This window comes from Lycorma delicatula, chromosome 8 (genome assembly GCF_047948215.1).
Source record: "Lycorma delicatula isolate Av1 chromosome 8, ASM4794821v1, whole genome shotgun sequence".
Taxonomy (NCBI): Eukaryota; Metazoa; Arthropoda; class Insecta; order Hemiptera; family Fulgoridae; genus Lycorma; species Lycorma delicatula.
In genome coordinates, this window is record NC_134462.1 from 50,228,676 (window position 1) to 50,250,271 (window position 21,596).

A 21,596-nucleotide genomic window follows, 5' to 3' on the forward strand; every position below is an offset into this window, starting at 1 on the left:
TTTATTGTAATGTAATATTTATGACAAAAAAATTTTTAGTTTGTTGTAATTTGAGTTTGTTAAGATAAGTAAATTTGCAAGAAAATATATTTTGTTTAGTTTTGAGTAGTGCTCTGAGTAAAATTTTACAAAATTAAATGATAATTTTTATTATCAGATGACACACAATGTTATGTATATATTTTAAAACTATAATACATTTTAACATTTGAGGTTATGAGATTTTAGGTTATGTTTATATCATAGTACTTTAAGCTGGAACCCATCTTAGGACTGTAAGTTTTATTAATGCAATTAAATTTATAATTAATGATGTTAATTGTGTGTTAAGTGTGTGTTTGATTTCAATTTACATTAAATAATAAGTTAATTAAGCATAACCCTTTAGTAATAAAGGTCTTTATAAAAGATAACCCTACTTTCTGTGTACTAGAAGTTTATCATTTTATGAGCTATCTTGATTGTTTTTTTTACATTGATTCTATTGAAAAATATTCTGATACAAATATTTTTTAGTCTCTTTTTATTTCAGATTTTTTATATTTGAAAGTGAACAGTATTAATAAATTGAAATGATAGGGATGGACTTATATTAAAAACATGATTTAAAAATTAAGATAGATTGTTTATTTCCTCATATATGTATAATCTCAATTTTTATGTAAATAAATATTTTAACTGTTTGCGCTTTTACACCATTAGGCTTTAACAAGTTGAATAGATTTTTTTAAAAATGTAGTTAGTTATAAATATACACTGATCCTAACTTATTTTTCAAAAATGTTTCTTCATAAATAATTTGCATAAAGGAATTGTGTTTTAATGTATTTTAATGTTGAAATGGTATTTAAAAAATTTGTAAGATTTTTTTATTTTTTTTGTTAAATGGTATTTTTTTTTTTTAACTTTAATATTAGTAAATGGGTACTGCTTGCAACTTATGTAACTGTGCATTTGGCTTGTTAAGAAGTTATGACAGCCACAGTTGTGTGATTTTCAGTTATTGTTGTGATTATATTTTGTAGAAGAATGCTGTAAAGATTGAGAACAGTAACATATACATAAAAATAATAATAACCCTCAGTTACATGGTTTTCATATTTGTATTCATTAATCTCTCTATGATTGGGATGTATTATTATGATTTATAGTGTTTTGATAAGTTTTTAAATATGTTTAAATAGTGGGCCACTTTATCTTTCAAAAAATTTTCTTCATAGACAGTTTACATAAAGGAATTGTTTGGTATGTAATTTGATATTAATAATTACAACCTCTAATAAAAAAACAGTATTATAAAAATTTATTCGATTTTTTTTTTGTTAGGTGATTTTCCTTTAACTTTAACAGAATGATACTATTAGTAAAGTACTACTTGCGAATTCATGTAAATGGACATTTGGTTGGTGGTAGACATTAAATTATATGTGGTAGTGGTAAATTAATTCCAATACAGTTCTTATTTAATAAATTTAATTTTAGTTACTTGTACAATTTGTATTTAGTTACTTTAATAGTATTTCATTTGATGTTAATTAGTTACGTACATGATTTGGCTTAGATTAGATTCAGTAACTAATAATACAATATTTTTCATTTCTTTTTCACAAAAACATAACTGTGATATTGAAGTCTATTTTTTGGAAAGTTTATTTTATTCATTCTAAGAAACAGAGAGCAATTTTGGAAATTCTTAGTTTCTGTTATTTTATTTGCATTACACAAATCAAAATAGAAATAAATAAAAATTGTGTTTTGTAACAAATATTTTTAATTCACAACATTACTAAACAATGAACATAAAATTACTCTGAGAACATAAAGAACGGTGTGGCCAAGCTAAGCTGTGTATTTAAAGCAGAAAAAGAAACAAGAGATTTAGTGTGTTCAGATTAATTTCCATACGACTGCATAATTTCTTAGTACTTCATGTACAATTTAGGTTACCTATATTATACATAAATGCAGTGAATTTTCCGTTTGTCAGTTTTTACTGATATATCAATAATTATTTAAGTTAGAACTATAAGGGTGGGGTGAAAAGTTCTGGGCCTCACACAGAGTTGGTGTTAGTTCACTTAATTTATCGACAGCTTTGCATAATTGCATAATTCCATTCTTCATTTGTTTACTATAAGAGCATCAAGTCACTGCATCACTTAGTATAATATTTACAGTCCATCAAAGTGTAGAATTTCAGCATTTTTTGGAAAATAAAAAAAAACACAGTAAATTCTTACAGTGATGTGCAAAGAAAATTTAGATGAGCTTGGAGACATTGCGAGACTTCTCCATCAATTACAACAATTTAAAAGTCACAGAGTTTAAAATGGGTCAAACATGCACTAGCGCTGAACCATGCAGTCAACACCCTTCTAAAGTGATTGTGCCAGAAATGATAAAAAAATTCATAAAAATGTTTGGGCAGATCGACTAGTGAACGAGTTAGCAGAATCTGTAGGCATGTCAACAAAACGCGTGCACAATATTTTAAGTGAACATTTGGGTATGAACAAGCTTTGTGATAGATGGGTGAAGAGTTTTTCATACCCAACCCAAAACTGTACCGAAAAAACATCTCAAGCAACTCTTGAGCACTTTTGGTGCAACCCTAAAGAATTTTTATGTTGATTTTGGATGCTTGATGAGACTGATCTGGCTCCCAGTGACAGCACTTGTTTCCTAACCTAGAAAAATGGCTTGTAGGGAAGAAATTTTCAACCAATAATGAAGCTATGTCGCTATAGATGGTTATTTTAAGGAGTTTGATAAAAAATGTATCCAACTTGCGTAAAGTGGAATGCTGGACTAAGAGTATAGACCTCAATGATGACTGCATTGAAAAATAAATCAAAATCTATCCAGAAAATGTTTTCTTTTCCAGCCCCGCAACTTTTCACCAGATCATTATCTTAAAACCAGATTTTACATAGAGAACGCTAAAGAAAATCTGCTGTTCTGTTTTATATTTTAAATCTTTTTTTTATATTTTTCAGGTTACGTTGGACTTGTTAATCAGGCAATGACATGTTATCTGAACAGTCTTCTGCAGGCACTTTTTATGACCCCAGAGTTTCGTAATGCACTCTATAAGTGGCAGTTTGAGGGAGGAAAGGATGAAGCTGAATCAATACCATTTGAGTTACAAAAACTGTTCTTGAATTTACAGGTAAAGTTTTTGTACTTTCATCAAAATAAATTTCTGTTTCATTTTGGCTGATTGACCTATATAAATGTATGCATACTGGACTATAAGTTCATTTCTTAATTAAAAAGGGTTATTTTTCATTCACTTTTTAGTGACCTGGAGGCAGTTAGAGCCAGTGATGCTTGAAGTATTATTTTTAAATTATTTCAAAGTACCGAGTATCTCTAAAAATTTTGACAGTTATTATTTTGGTATATCTAAAGCTAAGCATTATCTTCCTTGGACTACCCTCATCTGCTGCTTAATTGATTAATACATCTTTCCTAACAGCATTTGAATATCATCCTCAGCTGCTTTATTGCATTGGCGATCATGTTTTGAGTTGTAATATTTTTCCTTTTGAGAGCTGTCCTTCAGTGTGGGTGTAAACAGGTAAAAGATAGGATCCTTAACACATGTTGGCACTGTTACTGTTGTACATGTTTTCAATTTTTTTAAGTTCCATTAATCCCAAAATGGCAGTTAAGTTCTATTTAGGCAGGCCTATTAGTTGAACCTACCGGTTTGGTCTAGTAGTGAACACATCTTCCCAAATCAACTGATTTGGAAGTCGAGAGTTCTCGCGTTCTATTAAAGTCAGCTATTTTTACACGGATTTGAATACTAGATCGTGGATACCAGTGTTCTTTGATGGTTGGATTTAAATTAACCACACATCTCAGGATTGTAACTGACTACACTTAACTTACACTCATACATATCATCCTCATTCATCCTCTGAAGTATTATCTGAAAAGTAGTTATCAGAGGCTAAACAGGAAAAAGAATAAAGAAGAGAGGCCTATTAGTTGAATTGTATAGAAGTTTTTTTTAAGAACTTTCTTTAGTTTTCTCAGACATATAGATAAAAGTAATATGATTACATAACACTTCAAAGATAATTTTTTGAATTATTTATAATAACTTTGTAACATTAAGTTTGTTAGAATTAAATGTAGAAAATTTTTTGATTTAGGTTTAAAATTTATTGATTTAAATATAAAAAATTATTGGGGAAACAGATTGTTTTTACACTGAAGTTGAAAAGTTAGAATAAGAAAACGTAAACAAGTAAAAAAGACATTTTACAGATCATGCTTAAAATTGATTGTATTCAGATCATGTTCAAAGCACAGAATATTTTAGTATATAAAAAGTAAATTATAATGTATAAGCGTTGGTGGTGGCATGTCAGTAAGACCAACACTCCTTGCACTTTATTATGATTTAGTTTGTTTAACAGTGAGATTTCTTTGCCTTAAGATTTTTTATGTATATTTACTATTATTATTGTATAAATACTACTCCCTAGTAAGTAATCTAAAATTCATTCTGAAGTAATATCAGATTCATATTTCAATTCATCATCATCTCATATCTAGGAAATATAAATTGCTTTATTATCATTAAATGAATTATTCATTATAAAAAGATTAAAACAATTTACTGCAGTACAGGCAGAAGGAAACTAAATCAAATGAAGGGTATTTTATATTCATCATACTAACATTTTCAAAACATTGAATAAAGATACAAGTAGTATATAGATATTGTTTTCAACTGAGACTAAAAATAAAAAAAATATGCCAATCATCTACTTATGAACTATTATGAAATTATTCTATTATTAAAGTAAAACAAGCAGTATAATAATAAGAGTGTTACAGAAATTGTCTTTTTTTAAAAAAAATAGGATTTTGAAACTGTAATCTTGAAATATTGGCAGTAGCCTCTCCTGCAGGATTAGAATATCATCAGTTTTTAATTTTGCTCTTTTTAATCGCTGTGTGATAGGCTTCAACGTGGTCATTGATAGAGGCAGTCTGAAGAAATGATTAGTAACAGTAGCCTCAAGTAAATAAAGTTGCAGAGGAGTAAAATTAAATAAGTTAATAGTGTTCTTTAATGCTGTTATGTAATTTTTCTTTTTCATTTCTTTTTTAATAGACATCAAATCGTAATGCTGTTGAAACAACCGAATTGACACGCAGTTTTGGGTGGGATTCAAGTGAGGCATGGCAACAACATGATATTCAGGAATTATGTAGAGTTATGTTTGATGCTTTGGAGCAAGTATTAAAAGGTACTCAGCAAGCTGATCTGATTGACAGGCTATATCAAGGTATGGTTAATTTTGTTAATTGTTGTGTTACAATTCTTACCGTTTGAATAATTTCATCTATTTTAATCTGTTGCTAAAAGTAGTTTTTTTTTAAAATTATATTGTTAATACAATTAATTGAATCAGAAAAAAAGTTGTTTTATGTATTTTATTTGAACGAGCTAGTTCAAAAGTAAGGGCTGATGAGTTATAAATAGGGACTGGTTACATCACTGATTGGTTCATGCATCCGTAGGAGCTTTAAGTGGTCTGTTGGGCATATAACTGCCACATTACCATCAGTTCAATGTTGTTTGACTTGTGAAACTGTGTGTTAAAATGAATGTGGTAATATCAAATCTTGCCAGTAGTGAAGTTCGATCAGTTAACTCGTAAAATGTCATAAAATTATAATTAATTTTAATTATAATCAGATTTCTAAACAAAAGAGAACATAATGCTACTAAAATTACACCATAAATTGTGTGAAACATATGGGCCTACCGCAGTGAGTAAAGGAAAAGTGAGGCAGTGGTATTGTGAGTTAAAGGAAGGGTTACAGTTCGTTCAAATATTGACGAACAGAGAAGTGGCAGGCCTAGTGTCCAGACTGATGAGCTCATTGAATGTATGAATGGAAAAGTGGGAGAAAATCAGTGCTTTATGTTTAGCAATCTTCTTTATTTAGAATTTCCAGAGGGTTCAGACAACATTGTTGAGAATCCTGTTGAAAACGTTATCAAGTGCTTACAAAGATAACAGACTGACATCCGCCCATGGTTTTCTTGACCACTTTAACCACGAGAAAGATAAATCTATTTTTCACATCGTCACTGTTGATGAAACGTGGATTTTGTATGTCAAATGCTGAGGCAAAACAACAATCTATGTACTGGCATCATTTCAGTTCATCTAAACTGAAGAAATTCAAACACCCTAGTCTTGAAGAGAATCATGGCAACTGTATTCTGGGACTAAAAGTTTTGATTAATTTCATAGAACCTGGAATATTCATCTTATCACAGGTCTATTGTGAAACTTTCTAAACTGCTTTGTGTCATTCAAAACTGATAATGGGGAATGCTGAGATCAGGAAATGTTTGTCTTCATGATAACGCAAGTCATACACAGCTGCGTGCACAATAGAGCAATCCAAAAATTGAGATCGGAGATTTTTATCATCCCCTTACAGTCCTGATCTTGTGCTCAGTGACTACCATCTCTTCCTACACCTCAAAAACTTGCTTGCATCTAAACAATTTGAGGAAAGTGAAGAGTTGAAATTCTTGGTGCCAAAGTGGCTACAAGCCCAGGCAACAAAATTTTATGCAGTGGGTTTGAAGAAGCTTGTTTATAATATTAAACATATTTGGAACAAAATTGTGATTAACTAGAAAAATAAATAAGGTAAATGTGTTATTATTTGAAATCATTAGTAAATTTTTCATTTTTTTATGGATTGGCCTGTACTTTTGAACCACGCATTGTATTATTACTACATTTCTTCTTAAAACCAATTTTAGTATTATATTAAGTGGCATAGGAAAGTTCAACAAAAAAAAATATTCATTTTTAGTTTATTAAAAGCATTACACTGTTCAAAAAAATTTGTACCAATTGATGTGAGTCATAATGGAAAGTAGCCCATGCATGTTTATTCCTACTTGGCATTTCTTACATGTCTGATTAGTCTGTTGTCATAGTTTTATACTTGTCTTTCTGTTGTTTAAAATTGATAAGAAAATTGAGAATGCTGCAGTGTGTGAAATGGGATCTATGATTTGTTTATGTAATGTAGGAATTATGAGACATGAGATGTTCATCACCAATTTAAGTAAGTTTTCTAAGACGTGATGGATGAATCATAAGTATAGCAATGGTGTCAAAATTTTATTGCAGAAAGAGAGAATGTCCATGTTGATAAATGAACTGGTTACCTGACATTTGATTTGCTGTAACATGTTCAATTCATCAGACAGGATCAGTATATCACACTCATGAAATTAGTGTGATACTAAAGTATTTGCAGAATAATAATCCTCTCACGGTAAGGGCCCATGGCTGATCCTTCTTTCACTTGTTTTTATATTTTTTGTTTATTTTATCATTTGATATTTGGGGTGTAAATAGGTTTTTAATTTTTTATTATAGGTTTTAATGTACTTTTTTGGTTTTCATTGTTTCCTAGCATATTTATTATTTTTATTATTCTGATTTATAAGTCAGTTCTATATATATTGAAAGATTTCTTTATGTAGTGTTATTTTGTTAACATTTCTTTAGCAGAAGTAAATGAACAAATGCTGTGCAACTTTACTTCTGACTTAGCACTAGCTTGGCTAGAACATATACCTCAGCTGAAATGGTTGTGAATAAAGGGTATTTTTTTTAAGTAGGAACAGAAAAAGGTCGACCATTATCAATTCAAGATACTTTTTAAGAAAATCTATGATCAACTTTTATTTTTGACACAAAACCCAGGGAATTGATTGAAAAAGGTCCCAGTTTGATGCCTTCAACAATTAAGCTATTAAGAAAAAAGTAGGTGTCCAAGAAAAATTGCATTGAAAAAATACTCAAGAAAAAATGTTAAAACACAAAAATGTTAACACAAAAATTGTTAAAAACACCCTATTAGAACACTTGGAACAACTAGTTTGTATAATAATTATAAAAGCCTTTTGTGTAATCAGTTACTGTTAAAAAATTGAGTGATTCAACATTTGAACTGAAAGGACTTCAATTGTAGTTTAAATTATTGATTTCAGTTCTGAAGTTGTTAATTAGTTAATTTAATGGGGTTTATAGTAATTTTCAGTAATATATATTGATGAAAGAGGTCCATTATCCATTAGATGAATAGCGTTCTTCATATTAAAAATTAGAGGTAAATCCTTGAATATTAGGATTTTAGATTTTAGGATAGTTGATTGAGAAGGATCCAGAGAGGTCCCAGCCTTTAGATGAGATAAAAGTTGCATTAATTATACCAATCAACTACTTTTTAATTATATTATTTTTTGAGTTGAATAAATTTTATTATTAAAACAGAATACATTCTATTATTGCTCACTTACATTAATTCTAATTATTTAGAAAGCTTTTTAAATTAAGAAATTTTAGTTTTTTCTTTATAAATATGTTTTCAGTTTGAGAAGTTATGAGTGTAACATTGTAGAGAAGAGTTATAACCAATTTAAATAAGACATCTTAATTAGCTCCATCATTACTGATACCAGAAAAAATTGGAATATGTAGCTTCCATGTTGGTATAACGATTTGATTACAAAAATGATCCTTAACTTTAAGCAGCTGATACTTGATTCCAGTTTGTTGTAATCTATAACAAACCAAATTTCAATGAGAAATAAATTTATTAGTTTTTTAATGTTTATTTATATAGATATGTTTAATTGATGAATGATACACACAGTATATATTATATATGTGTCAACACATTTCTGTATGTCAACACACAGAAATGTATTGACACATTTCTTAGACACACGAGCTAATTTTTGAACATTAGATGCACTTTGGTCTAGTGTACTGTGTCTATTTAGATACAGTACAAAAGTTTGAATTTCTCTAACCTTTTTTTTTGTTTTATTCAATTTATCTTACACCATTTTGTTCAGAATTAAATTCTCTACAAGGTTTTTTTTAAAGTTTTATGTGTTTATAACTTAACAAAGTTATTAAACATGAATGTCAAACATAAAAAAACAGGGTTTTTTTTATTCTAATGTATTTGTTTTAACTCCAAATTTTTCAAAAACTACTATAGGTACGGTTCTGGGACCTATTTCATTTGATTTTTCAAGTCAAAAACCATAAATCACTAATTCTGCCCCTTAATTAATATCCTAAAAATTTCAGTATGACCTCATTTCACTGGGGTAGCTGAAATCTAAGCAAAATCTTTCATTAGCAGTAACTTGAAAACGCAGCATTTTAGGACATAATGTTTATATGAACTTTTTTCCATTATTTTCATGAGTATTTAATATTATGAAATTTTAAACCACCAAATCACAGTAAATAAATAGGTTAAACTTATATTACTTCAAAGAATTTGATTTTCTCAGGATCCTGCACCTTCAGTTGGTATTAATTATATAATTAGATTAAAATAAATTGTATTTGTAATTTGTGAATTTTGAATAAATTAATTTAAAATTTTGAGATTTTTAAACAGTAACAATTTCAATAAGTTCAAAATTCACAAATTTTAAAACCAATTTATTTTAATGTAATTGTAGAATTAAATACCAACTGAAGATGCAGGATCCCCATAAAAATCAATTCTTGGAATTAATATGGTAAGTTTAACTTACCTATTTACTGTGTTTTGGTGGTTTAAATTTCATTTAGTATTAAATTTTTGTTAGCACAGTGGTCAATCTGTTAATGAATTATTTGAATTTTCAGAAAAAAAGTTCAGCATTGAATGTGCAGTTTTAATTTATAGTTTGAATTAACATTAGTTTGTGTTTGTTGTAATGTCAACCTATTGATATGTTCAGGTTTTAAAAGCATTGCTTTTTGTGTCTATTTATTAGGAAAAATGATTGATTATGTGAGGTGCCTAGAATGTGGACAAGAGAAATCTCGTGAAGACACGTTCCTTGATATACCACTTCCAGTTAGACCATTTGGAAGTACTGTAGCTTATGGAAGCGTAGTAAGTATTATTGAAATAAATTTCAGTTACATTAGGTGTGAAAAAATATTAATTGTTTATAATGTCTTAAATTTTTAAGTTATCTGTGATTTTTGTTGTGGAAAGCAACTTAGTTTTATTATTATAATGTATTCATGCTGAAGACCACTTTTACCAGAAAAATTGAATTTTTTGTTTTAAAACTAATTTTGTTTTAAAGAATACATTAAATCTTACTAGAATTTGATTCTGTTTAAATACTTTATAAACATTTACATGGGTAAAGGTCATCTCACTTGAAGTTGTACTGTGTATTTTCATGTATCTTTTTTATGCTTTTTGAAAAAGTAAGTTGTTCAGTTTAATACAACACATTTGAATGAAACTCTAATAAGCAGAAGAAAATAACTTTCCACCCTATTCTAGTTTCGTGCAATTTTTATTTGGAAATTTATTTAAACTTTTTAAATTCCTAAAAATAAAATAAAAACAAATTTACTAATATATCCCTAACACTTTAAGATTGACCTTTTTGTGGTTTATGTGGTAGACTGACATTCTTTAAGAATTAAAAAAGATTAGAAGTAAAACAACCATTAATCATTCTACAAATTGGCAATACATTGAATAATCAATAGATTATTTAGCATATATAAAGACTTGTTCTCCTTATACTGTACATTTGAAAAGTAAATATTCAGCATCGTGCATTAGTTCAACAATACATCGACATAACCATACAGTAGTTGGGAAGGAACTCCATAAACATCCAGATATATCTGAACGCATTCCTTTTTGTTCGTGAACAAGCTATTCATGTGGAATATTCTTGATGAAATCATGAATAACAGTTGTGAAGTTCCTCGAGGTTGTGGGGGTTTCCGTGATAAATATTACTTTTTGTATTACCCCAGATGTAAAAGTCCAGTGGGCTTACGACTTTTACATCTATCTATTAAGATTTTTACATCATTATGAGGTGGCTTGTGACCATCTGTATTTAAACTAAATTATTTTTTAGGGCTTTGTAAAAACAATTTGATCTTTGGAAACTTCTTGTAACAACTTCATGAAATGCTTGGCTGTTTGCGTGATCGTGCCATCTTGTTGAATCCAAGTATTATTAATTTTGTACTCTGTTAGCTCTCCTGTGAACTGATGAATGATTTCACAGTAACATGCTGAATGTTTTTTTTCTGTAAAAATATTAGGTTGACTATTCTTCTCCTGGGTATTGTAATCCATATCCCATCTTTTGGTCAAATAGGGGAAATTTCATGTGGGTTGTTGGTAGACCATAAACGTGAGTTCTATATGTGCACATAACCTACCTGATGAACCATGCCTTATCAGTATAGAAAACATAGTCCAAAATATTGTCAGAATTGTCTGCTACAAACTGTTCACAGTATTGAATTTGCTTTCCACCATATGTGGCCAGTAACTTTTGAATCGCTTTCACTTAAGATAAGATTTATTGATCAGTGCTCTTATGCTTTGTCGATTAGGAACTGGTATAACTGGAAATCTAACAGACAATTGGCCTTTCACTGTCTGTGAATACTCCCACGCTCATGAGACATATTCAATGAGAAATATTCGTTGTTCTAAAGCTTTAACACTATTCTGAGTGCACATGGATAGACACTGTCTCAATTGTTTAAAGGTGACAAACACACAATGAACAACAAAGAATCAGACACCCTTTTTGTTTCTGGGCGACCTTTTATACTAGTTTATCTTGTGTATAATATAAAATGCTAAAAAACAAGTATAAATGGTTAGGAAAAAATAATATTTTCAAAGAAAATAAAAATAATGTTCAATACATAACCTAAAAAAAAGAAGGTACTTTTCAATTTTTAGTATTAGAATTAACAGTAAGGGTTGAAAGAAACAGGAATCTTTTAAATTGTGATAAAGTAAATATAAAGTGAAGTAGGGAGTTGCATATTGTATGGGCACCAACCAGCTGTTCAGAAGAAAGCACATTCATCATATGTGGATGCTAACTTAAACATGACCAAAAACAATTCATTTCAGCCATATAAAGCAGAAATTTGTGAAGTTCAAAAAGCTCTTTTTCCAATAAATATATTATTAATTTATAGATGATTAATGAATCATTAATTAAAATACAATAAGCATTCATAAACGATGTAGTAATATTTAAAATAACTTTTTAAAAAGATAAACTATTACACAGTATGTAAAATGAATATTCAGTAAACAAAAGAATGCTACAACTAATAAAAATATTTAGGCGTTTTTCGCCCACAAACAAAAAAATAAATAAAAAAATATTTGAATTCCTTTAAAATTTGTTTATCTGATGAAAAAACCTAAACACAAAATTTTGAATTATAACTTTCATATTACTTTGTGTAGATTATTGTGATTCCTTACAATGACAGTAATAAACCTGCATAGATTACAAAAAAAAAAAAAAACAAATAAACAACCCAAATGAAGAAAACTTGATCCAAAAAGAAGAAACAAACTAGCTAAAGCTACAAAATTAACCTGGTACACTTACAATAAAAAATGCCTGTCAATAAACTCAAAACTAAGACACTACAACACAGTTAAAGAACCAGAAGCCATTTATGTGGTAGAAACACTCTTCCACCTGAGCAAGCAATTGAAACAGACTTCATAAAATCAAAGAAAGAATTGGAAAAACTTGCATCAATAAAAAGTACCAGAAAGATGGACAGTGGTAGATTGTGCCCAACAAAGTGGGGTACAAAGAGTTAGAACTATCACTGAAACCATGTGTGAGATGAGACTAGGATTCTTTGGACATATCATGGGGATGCATGATTCAAGACTTCTGAACAGCTAGTACGGTACAATCGTGATTTGAAAAACAACAACAGGATGCAAATGGATCAGAGAAATAAGAGAGGATTTGAAGGAAATTGTCCTTACTCCAGAAGACACTACAGATAAGATAAAATTAATTGAGAAAATCAAGAACAGAAACATTCACTTCACACTGACAAGAAAAAACACAACAAACATTTTCAACACTAGAAAGGGCACAAAGATCGGAACGTATGAAAAATTACTGGGAGGACTGCTCTCACAGTGAAAACATTACTTGAATATAATTTCAATTTTAGTTGGCTTTGTCATGCTGATGATGTTCAGCAATTAGCTGTGTGAAGAAAGCAATAGTTGTTAACCATCTTAACTTGCTGTAGCATAGAATCTTGGTTTTTGAAAATGGCTATTCCTATTTTGGGAGAGAGTCGACTAATATCAAGTAAACTACAACATTTTGGGTTGTGGCATTTTACATATACACGTTTGTTTTTCTTATATCTCATAGTTACTTAATTTTTGGTTTCTGGGCAAAACAGTACACTATCCTGATGGCAAGTAGTCCTTTCTCAGGAATGGTCGATCTGAGAATGTACAAGACTCCACTTCATTTACATTCATACATATCATCCTCGTTCATCTTCTGAAGTAATACTTTAGGATGGTTCCAGAGGCTAAACAGGTAAAAGACAAGTTGAGGTAGTCCTTTCCCACCGCTCACTCCCTTTTCCTTATCCTTTGATCAATTTTTTTTCATTATTAATTATGTGAGTACAGGTTTTACCCTGCTAGGCTGCCTATGCTCGGGATACCAGGTTCTGAAGACCTAGTGTACTCTTTTGATATCTGGAAAGAGGGCTGCCCTTGCTGGATGCACAGGCTTAATTGCTGAAATGTCTGTCAGGTAAAGTGGGGCCTGCTAATTTCCCTCACGAATAACCAGTTTTTCATTTTTATAAGAAAAATGTTTATTTTAAATATGTAAGATTATTTAACTGAAATATTTCAATAATATGAAGTTTGATTTTTTATTAAATTGCATGTAGTAAAGTTCAATTAATTTCATTCCAGAATGATTAGTTTATTTAATTTAATTTAGTTAAATTATTTTCTGTTTAGGAGGAAGCACTAAGAGCATTTGTCCAGCCAGAAACATTAGAAGAAAATAATCAGTATCATTGCGATCAGTGTGCAAAAAAATGTGATGCACATAAAGGCCTAAAATTTACTAAATTTCCTTATTTGTTAACACTTCATTTAAAAAGATTTGATTTTGACTATAATACTATGCATCGAATTAAACTGAATGATAAGTAAGTATAAGTTTTTAATTTATTTTTTTGGTGCTCACTTTTACCCCAGAGTTTTTTTTAGCTTAGTTGGAAGGATTCAGTTAATTTTCTTATGGCTGGATGCCTTTCTTAATGACAATCTACATAAGGTGCCAATACCACCTGATTTAAGTGATACTAGAGAATAGACAATAAATTACATTGTTACAGGTTGAAAGTTTATTGAGAACTTACTTATTTGTATATTTTTTAAATTCTTATTGTTTAGTGTTAATTTAACGATAGAATAATATTATAAAATCTAATAAATTTGCTTTGTAGACCAATAATATATATATATATATATATATACATATACATATATCTTGTTACTCTCTTAATATTATATTATAGTGGATTAAAGAATTAAAACAAAAGAAAAAAAATACATTATTATTTAATGAAATCCACAATTATATACTTGATGCATTGTATATATTTCATGATAAAGCAACTTAGTATTTGCAGAAACATAACTTTTGTGATTTAAGTATAATAGAGAATATATTTTTATCGAAGGGTGAATCAAATATAAATGGTAATTTTTTTTATTATAAATTATTGATTAATAATATACACAATTCATAACTTCATCATTTCTTTCTGTAGTTTCCTGCACAATCTACACACTTTTTGCCAACATTTAGAAGCTTGAAATATTCCTTGTTCATAAAAAGTTTGAGGATGAATCAATGTTTGAGGATGTATTCATGGTTTTCGAATTGTTCCCCTTCAAGCGATTCTTTCAAGGGTGTAAACAAAAAATAGTCACAGGGGGACAAATGTGGACTCTAGGGAAGTGGTCAAGGGTTTCCCGTGGATTTTTTTCCAATTTATCTCTTGTAATTGTGGTGTGCGGCCTGATGTCGTCATGTAGAAGGATGACATCTCTGATGGGCCTTCTTAGCAGCTTTTGACTGTAGCAGCTGGCAGTAGTAAGCTGCATTCACCATTCGTTGAGTGTGGAGAAAATGCATGAGTAAAACTATGAGTCAAAAAAAGATTATTGCAAGAACTTTTCTGGCTGACAGACTGGTTTTGGCTTTCATTAGGTAGTCCTCATCCTTTCTTTGCCACTCCTTATTCGCCATTTTGTGAAAATGAAACTGTAATTTCTGGAGTGTAATGATGGACCCATTTCTCATCACATGTGATGACGCGCTTCAAAAAATAATCCCTTCTTGCCAAAATCGATTCAGAAATCTCTCACAGATCTCCAACCTGACCTGTTTTTGATTTTTAGTCAACAACCTCAGAACCCATCGAGCAATGATTTTTCTAAAGCTAAGATATCAGTGATAACGGAATGGATATCAGCACTCCCATAGCTGATACCCACTTCTGATCTGATTTCTTTAAAAGTGTACCAGCGATCATCTTTGATAAGCTCTTGAATGGCATGGATATTGTCAGCTGTGAGACTTGACCTTGGTTGTCGATCATGGCCTTCGTTTTCTACACTTTCTTTCTGCCCTTAAATTGATTGCCCTATATATACACTCTATTCTAGGACAATGTAGTGTCCCCAAACTCTACCTTTAATAAAGTTAAAATTTCTGCAGGTTTAACACCTTCATTAGTTAAAAACTTTATGATTATATGTTGTGCAACAGATGACGGAACCTCTTGCTCACTCTTGGCTGTACTGACAACAGAACAGAGTGGAGAAGCTAACCAAGCTGGTTCCTCTTCTCTTAACACACTGAACATTAACTAGAAAGCAAAGTAACAGAAAGCAAAATTACCATTTAAATTTGATTCACCCTCATAATAAACTCTTTAGCCATCTTATGTGGTGATACTTTTTGCAAACAACTGTCACACAACATACATCGAGCTTGCCAACCTTGACGTTCTGTACACAACATATATCATAATTTTATTACCAATACACCCCCTCGATCAAATTATTCAAAACTGTATATGTAAAAGGAATCAATTGAATGATATTTTGTTAGAATGACATTAAAATTAAAATTGATATTGTTCATCTTTATTTTTCACTTCAATTTCCTGAAAATGAAAATTCAACATGTTGTTTGAGGTGTTGAAAATAACTGTTATAGCTTTCTCACTGTTTGGTTAAAAGTGACAGTGATACTTGTGATGTCATAAATGAGAAATGATTTCTTTAGAACATTATTTTTATGGGATTTTGGTGAGATAAGCACAAACTGTTGTGCTCCCAAATTGGGAGATTATTAGAAATGATAATACTAAACAAGTTTTACTGTATTTGTTAATTTATTAGACAAATAAATGATTTGATGTTGAATATCTTATTAGGTTTTACGAATTGGATTTTTAGAGTTTGTGGCTTATAGTGAAATCAACATAGTGATTCACTGATATTTTATTGAAGTAGGAACTATCTGGATTTACTAATTGCTTTAATGTTCGTCTCTGTTATTTTTATTCACTTGTTTCAACTTGTCTTTATTTATGGGGTCGCCTGTTTCTTTATAGGTTAAATGTTCTTTTATTGTTAAAATATACTATTTCCATGCCTGAGTTATATACTATATGATTTAACCATTATTGTACTTCAGTGAAAAACTTTTGTCCTAGAGCAATAATTACAATAACACTATGGCTACGTAGCTGTGGATGACTAATCCAGCCATCTATGGTGTAATAGTAACTAAATCTCTTCTCTGTTTGTTGAGTAAGCCCTCTTACTCGTAAACTGTTGAAATACATTGTTATGTTATTATTTATATGGTACAACAAAAATTTGATATTAATGTTTTCCATGAACTTCCTGTACAGCGGTTGCTTTTTATGCTGCTGGTTCTTTCCTTTCCTATATTATCTTATATATTTCATATTGATAATTTAACTAGCAATTTAGTTCTAAGTTTTTCTAACACTTATTTTTATTTGTTAATTTATTGAATTTTAATTTAATTTATTGATTTTTTATTATTGCAAACAGAGTAACGTTTCCAGAAATATTAGATCTGAATAGCTTTATTCAACAAGAGAAAGATGAGGGTAGTGAAGGATTCCCTGAGGAATTAGCAGCTGGGAAATGTGATGACAGTAGTACGACTGATAGTGGTTCTGCACTCGATGATGAAAGTTGTCAAGGTGCCAATGAATTATCACAAACTGACAATGTTCAGGTTTGTTTTATTGCTTATTAGGATTTTAGTTTGGAATATGTAAAACAAATTGTTAGGGATGTAGGATGTAGAGGGTATACTGAAATGAAACGACTAGCACTAGATAGGGAATCTTGGAGAGCTGCATCAAACCAGTCAAATGACTGAAGACAAAAAAAAAAAAAAAATTTGTGTCTTAAATTAGAAAAGTAGTTATATGTCAAAAAGCGTACTTTCAAATATTTTTTAGTACGGTATTTAAAAAAAAAATTACAGAGTTTGATCAGATGAAGACAAGAGTTTTGTCTCTGAAAAGATTTCTATATTTTGGATAAATATGTGAATATTTTGTAAAGTTTTACTCTTGTTTTAATGCTTAGTGTTAGAAAAAAATTTGTTTGTCTAGTTAGTAGATTAGTAATTCTAATCTAAAAAAAAATCTCCTTATGAAATGTGTATTAACCCTTACTCTCCAATTATGAAATCAAGTGGTACCATTGGGCCTCCAATTTTTTGATCACTTATGGGTCCCAAAAGGTATGATCCCTGAAAGCTATTAATTAAATTTATGGTTGGTTACCTTATGTGTATGGCAAAATTACTTATATTTTAAAAAATTAAGTTTTTTTACAAAAACCTTCATTTAACCAAAAAATAGGATTTACACATGTCACTTACGATAATTTTTTTCAATGTGATATTTGTTTAAACAATTTTTGGGTGCAAATCCAGCTTTCTGGGACACATTTTACATCAAACTGCAGTCTCTTTTCTAGCTTTGACTGAATGATTGGAGCAAACAGCACAATCCTTGTGTTTGTTATCAGGTATTTTATTTATAATATGAAGCTTGCCATTCAACCATTTTTTATCATCTTTTGATGAAGGTTGATCTTGCTTATGGTATGTATTTCTGATTTCGTTAACCAGACCATTAATCAACATTCTTCCTTGTATACCTTGTCTGTGTGGTTGAACATTACCAGTTAAATGGATTCTCTCGCTGCTAATAATTACTGGGCTGAATTTACTGAAGTATAAAATCTCCCTGTGAATAAATGGTAACCAGATTTTTGAGACATTGGTCACGTTTGTTAAAACTGGATTTTGTTAACTGGAGAACAATCTGTTCCGTGAATGAAAGTTCAGGCCTCATTAACAAATCTGTTGTTACAGAGCCATAATACAGAATAACTGAATAAATATAACCATTTTTTGCATTACATATAACATAGTATGTGGGGACCCATTCTAAGTCCCCAATTAATAGGTTTATCTTTATTATACATTAAAAAAAAAACCTGTCCCTTAAAACTTACAGTAGACTCATCTGCGGATAAACATTGACTTGGTGAATAATAATCTAAAAATCTGGTTATGTAATCTAAGACATCTTTTACTTTACTTAACCTTAATCTAACTTGTTTACTTAATCCTAAATTTGTTGCTGAAGTAGCAGGTGACATGTGAAGAGCCCAAAAAATTTGGAAAAATCTCGTACGAGAAACCACATTTGAAAAACATTCAGATGATTCAAGCCATTGAGATGAAAAAAAACTCTTGCACTCTTTTTTCCTTTTCAGAGCCATATTCAGTAATCATTTACACAGGAATCATTTCTTTAGTTGTAATATCAGTGAATTTAGACCAAATTGAATGCTGTCTATGTTGTCACGTTTGAATTTTTTTCCTTCACGTACCAATTTGTTTCAGAAGTGAACAAATTACTCTGGTGAAAAAAGTTACATAAAATAAAATATTCAACTGATGACGTTGTTGTCTTATTCCTACTAGGGGATCTATAAAACCCATATTTGCATTATTAAATGAAAATTTGGAAAATTAGTCATTTGACAGATTCCACAACAACCGAGAAACAGGACGAATGTTAGGAATAAGCCTACCTTGGGGTTCATCTATTTCATCATCACTACCTTCACTTTCACTATAATTATCCAAAATAATATTTTCTTGATTACTTTCTTCAAAATTATAATTAGGATCTTCATCACTATTATCATAACTCATTTCAACTCATTTTCAGTATCAAAATCTGTTAAAAAGCTACTAGAATGACTGGTAGATACCATGCCGACTCATGGAATATATAACCTCACATTGAGAACATAATTAAGTGTAAAACTATCTATTTTTGATTCTATCAATATTAAATATCGATATTACCTGGGTTTTATGATCTTACAGATAGATATCAGTTCATTTTTTAATCTCTGTGCATAGCTGCGGTTTGTTGAGCCATACTCAACAAAGGAGTGCTGGGTGTAAATTTCATTGTCGAGTTCTACTTGACAAAGAAATTATAATATGTATTGGCAGATAATACCAGTATTCAATGAAATTATAATGTCAAACTATGTTTGACAAAAGAGTGCAAAGGGACATTTTAATAATCTACTCACTGAAACTACATTGAATGATCTTTTTGAGAAAAAAAATTTAAAAAAAAAGAAAAAAGCTTGATATATCTATTGCCTGATTTTTATTTTGATGTTAACAAGAAGAAAATTGTTTTCTAGCAGAATAAATAATATCTAAATTAAAGCCTCTTACCTTATTATATCATTCTGGCTTTTATATTTATTGTTGAAGCTTTTGTGTAATATACTTTACTTCAACTTAACTTTAATTAAAAACATTTTATTTAAGTTTAACTAAAAAACACAGTTTTCTAGGATTTGTATTTATATTGGTATACAACAAGCGTGTTTTCTTATGTCATCTATGAAAGCATATCCTGCTGAAAATTGAAAATATAATACCCATTAATAATAAATAATAATAATAATAATGAGTATTAATATGATAACCGATTTCCTTTTTTTTTTTACTTTGTCATTGAGGATAAGACACTAATCATATATAATGTTGAGTTCAATTAGTGTTAACAAAATTCTGCGTAAGTCCAATTTGCTAGACATAACCCCCCTCCCCACTGTGGTCAACAATACTTTGTTCAAAAGTAGCAGTTATGAGCCTTCAAAGTGGTACAGTATTTATTTGGTAAGTTCTAGATTTGAATTGTGGTCAGGCTTGGCATTTTTTACATGCTACAAAATTTATTTTGTATAAATTTATAGGAATAGTTATTTTTGATGTGGCATAAGCCTTTATTAATAATATAAATAAATATTTAAAGAGTAATAATTTTTTAAATACACAAGTTTTGAAATTTTTAATTAAAAATAAATAAGTATTAATAGAAGTAGAATACACTTAAAATGTGCTTCAGCTCTGTAAAACCAGTAAAACAATGATTTTTGTTTAACTCTCTACTTTGATATATTTTTTTCATTTTAGTTGAATTTTTTAATTGGTTAACAACTGAAGCTAACATTTGATATTGTTAATGGTCTGGCTTCATTCTATGACAATGAATTTTTAGTTACAAGTAAAGATTATAAATTAAAATTACATTTTTAACCATATTCTTTTATTCTGTAATTTACTTTAATTTTACAGGAAGATGATGAAGGAATTGACATGAGTGGAGGTAGCAGTACAGGTAATCATCATGAGAATGAAAAGAACAGACAGCATACAATGCAGAAAGGGCCATATGTTTACGAATTATTTTCTATTATGATACACTCAGGTAGTGCGTCTGGTGGCCATTATTATGCTTATATTAAGGAATTTTCAAATGGTGAATGGTTCTGTTTTAATGATCAAACTGTTAGTAGGGTTAGTATTTTTGTTGACATTTTTCAATTTATTGCTTTTTTATTGTTGGTTATTTGCTACTTTTTAAATTTTTTTCCAGTTTTGACTGATTTTAAACTGGTGGAGTGATTTTTGATGTTGGATTCCCTTCTGGTAGAAGATACCAGCAAACTTGATGTAAATATTGATTGGTCATACAGGTATTAAGATTCCTAGTGGTGGTACTTATCATTTTGTGTATTTATGGAAACTATTTGTGGAAATCGTGTTTTAGCTTTACCCTTGATTTTCATACTCTCAATTGATTTACACAATATGATTGTGTTGGTCAAGTTTCATATTCCGTGGTTTGAATTTTAGAATATTATTATTAGTACCTTTGAACTTGACATTCGTATTTTTTAAAGTTTTACTCTTAGAACTGTTTGTAGTGGTATAGTTTTCCTTTAAGTTTTTTTTTTTATAAATGATATTGTGCTACATTTTTATATACTTTTATCACATAGCAATCACATGCATTAATACGTTCATTTGAAAATACATTATGTCAGTACAACTAAAATTAACCATTTTATAACTCTAAATTACTACAAGTTAATCAAAACAAATATCAGGTTTATGATCAGATTAATTGACTGACCAGATTATTTTCAAAAAAAAAAAAAACATGTAAAAATTTATTTCTTGCTCTTCTAAGTTAATC

General features: G+C 29.6%; 1 protein-coding gene across 3 annotated transcripts in view; it reads left to right on the forward strand.

The window, feature by feature from the left end:
- LOC142329185 (ubiquitin carboxyl-terminal hydrolase 47-like) overlaps positions 1-21,596 on the forward strand; it is a 115,908-nt gene that overhangs the window by 38,864 nt on the left and 55,448 nt on the right. For all 3 annotated transcript variants that reach the window (XM_075373580.1, XM_075373579.1, XM_075373581.1), the window contains 6 exons: positions 2,997-3,169; positions 5,135-5,309; positions 9,851-9,972; positions 13,897-14,090; positions 17,044-17,233; positions 20,693-20,914. In XM_075373580.1, the coding sequence (XP_075229695.1) occupies positions 2,997-3,169; positions 5,135-5,309; positions 9,851-9,972; positions 13,897-14,090; positions 17,044-17,233; positions 20,693-20,914 (1,076 nt within the window). The remainder of the gene's footprint in view (positions 1-2,996; positions 3,170-5,134; positions 5,310-9,850; positions 9,973-13,896; positions 14,091-17,043; positions 17,234-20,692; positions 20,915-21,596) is intronic.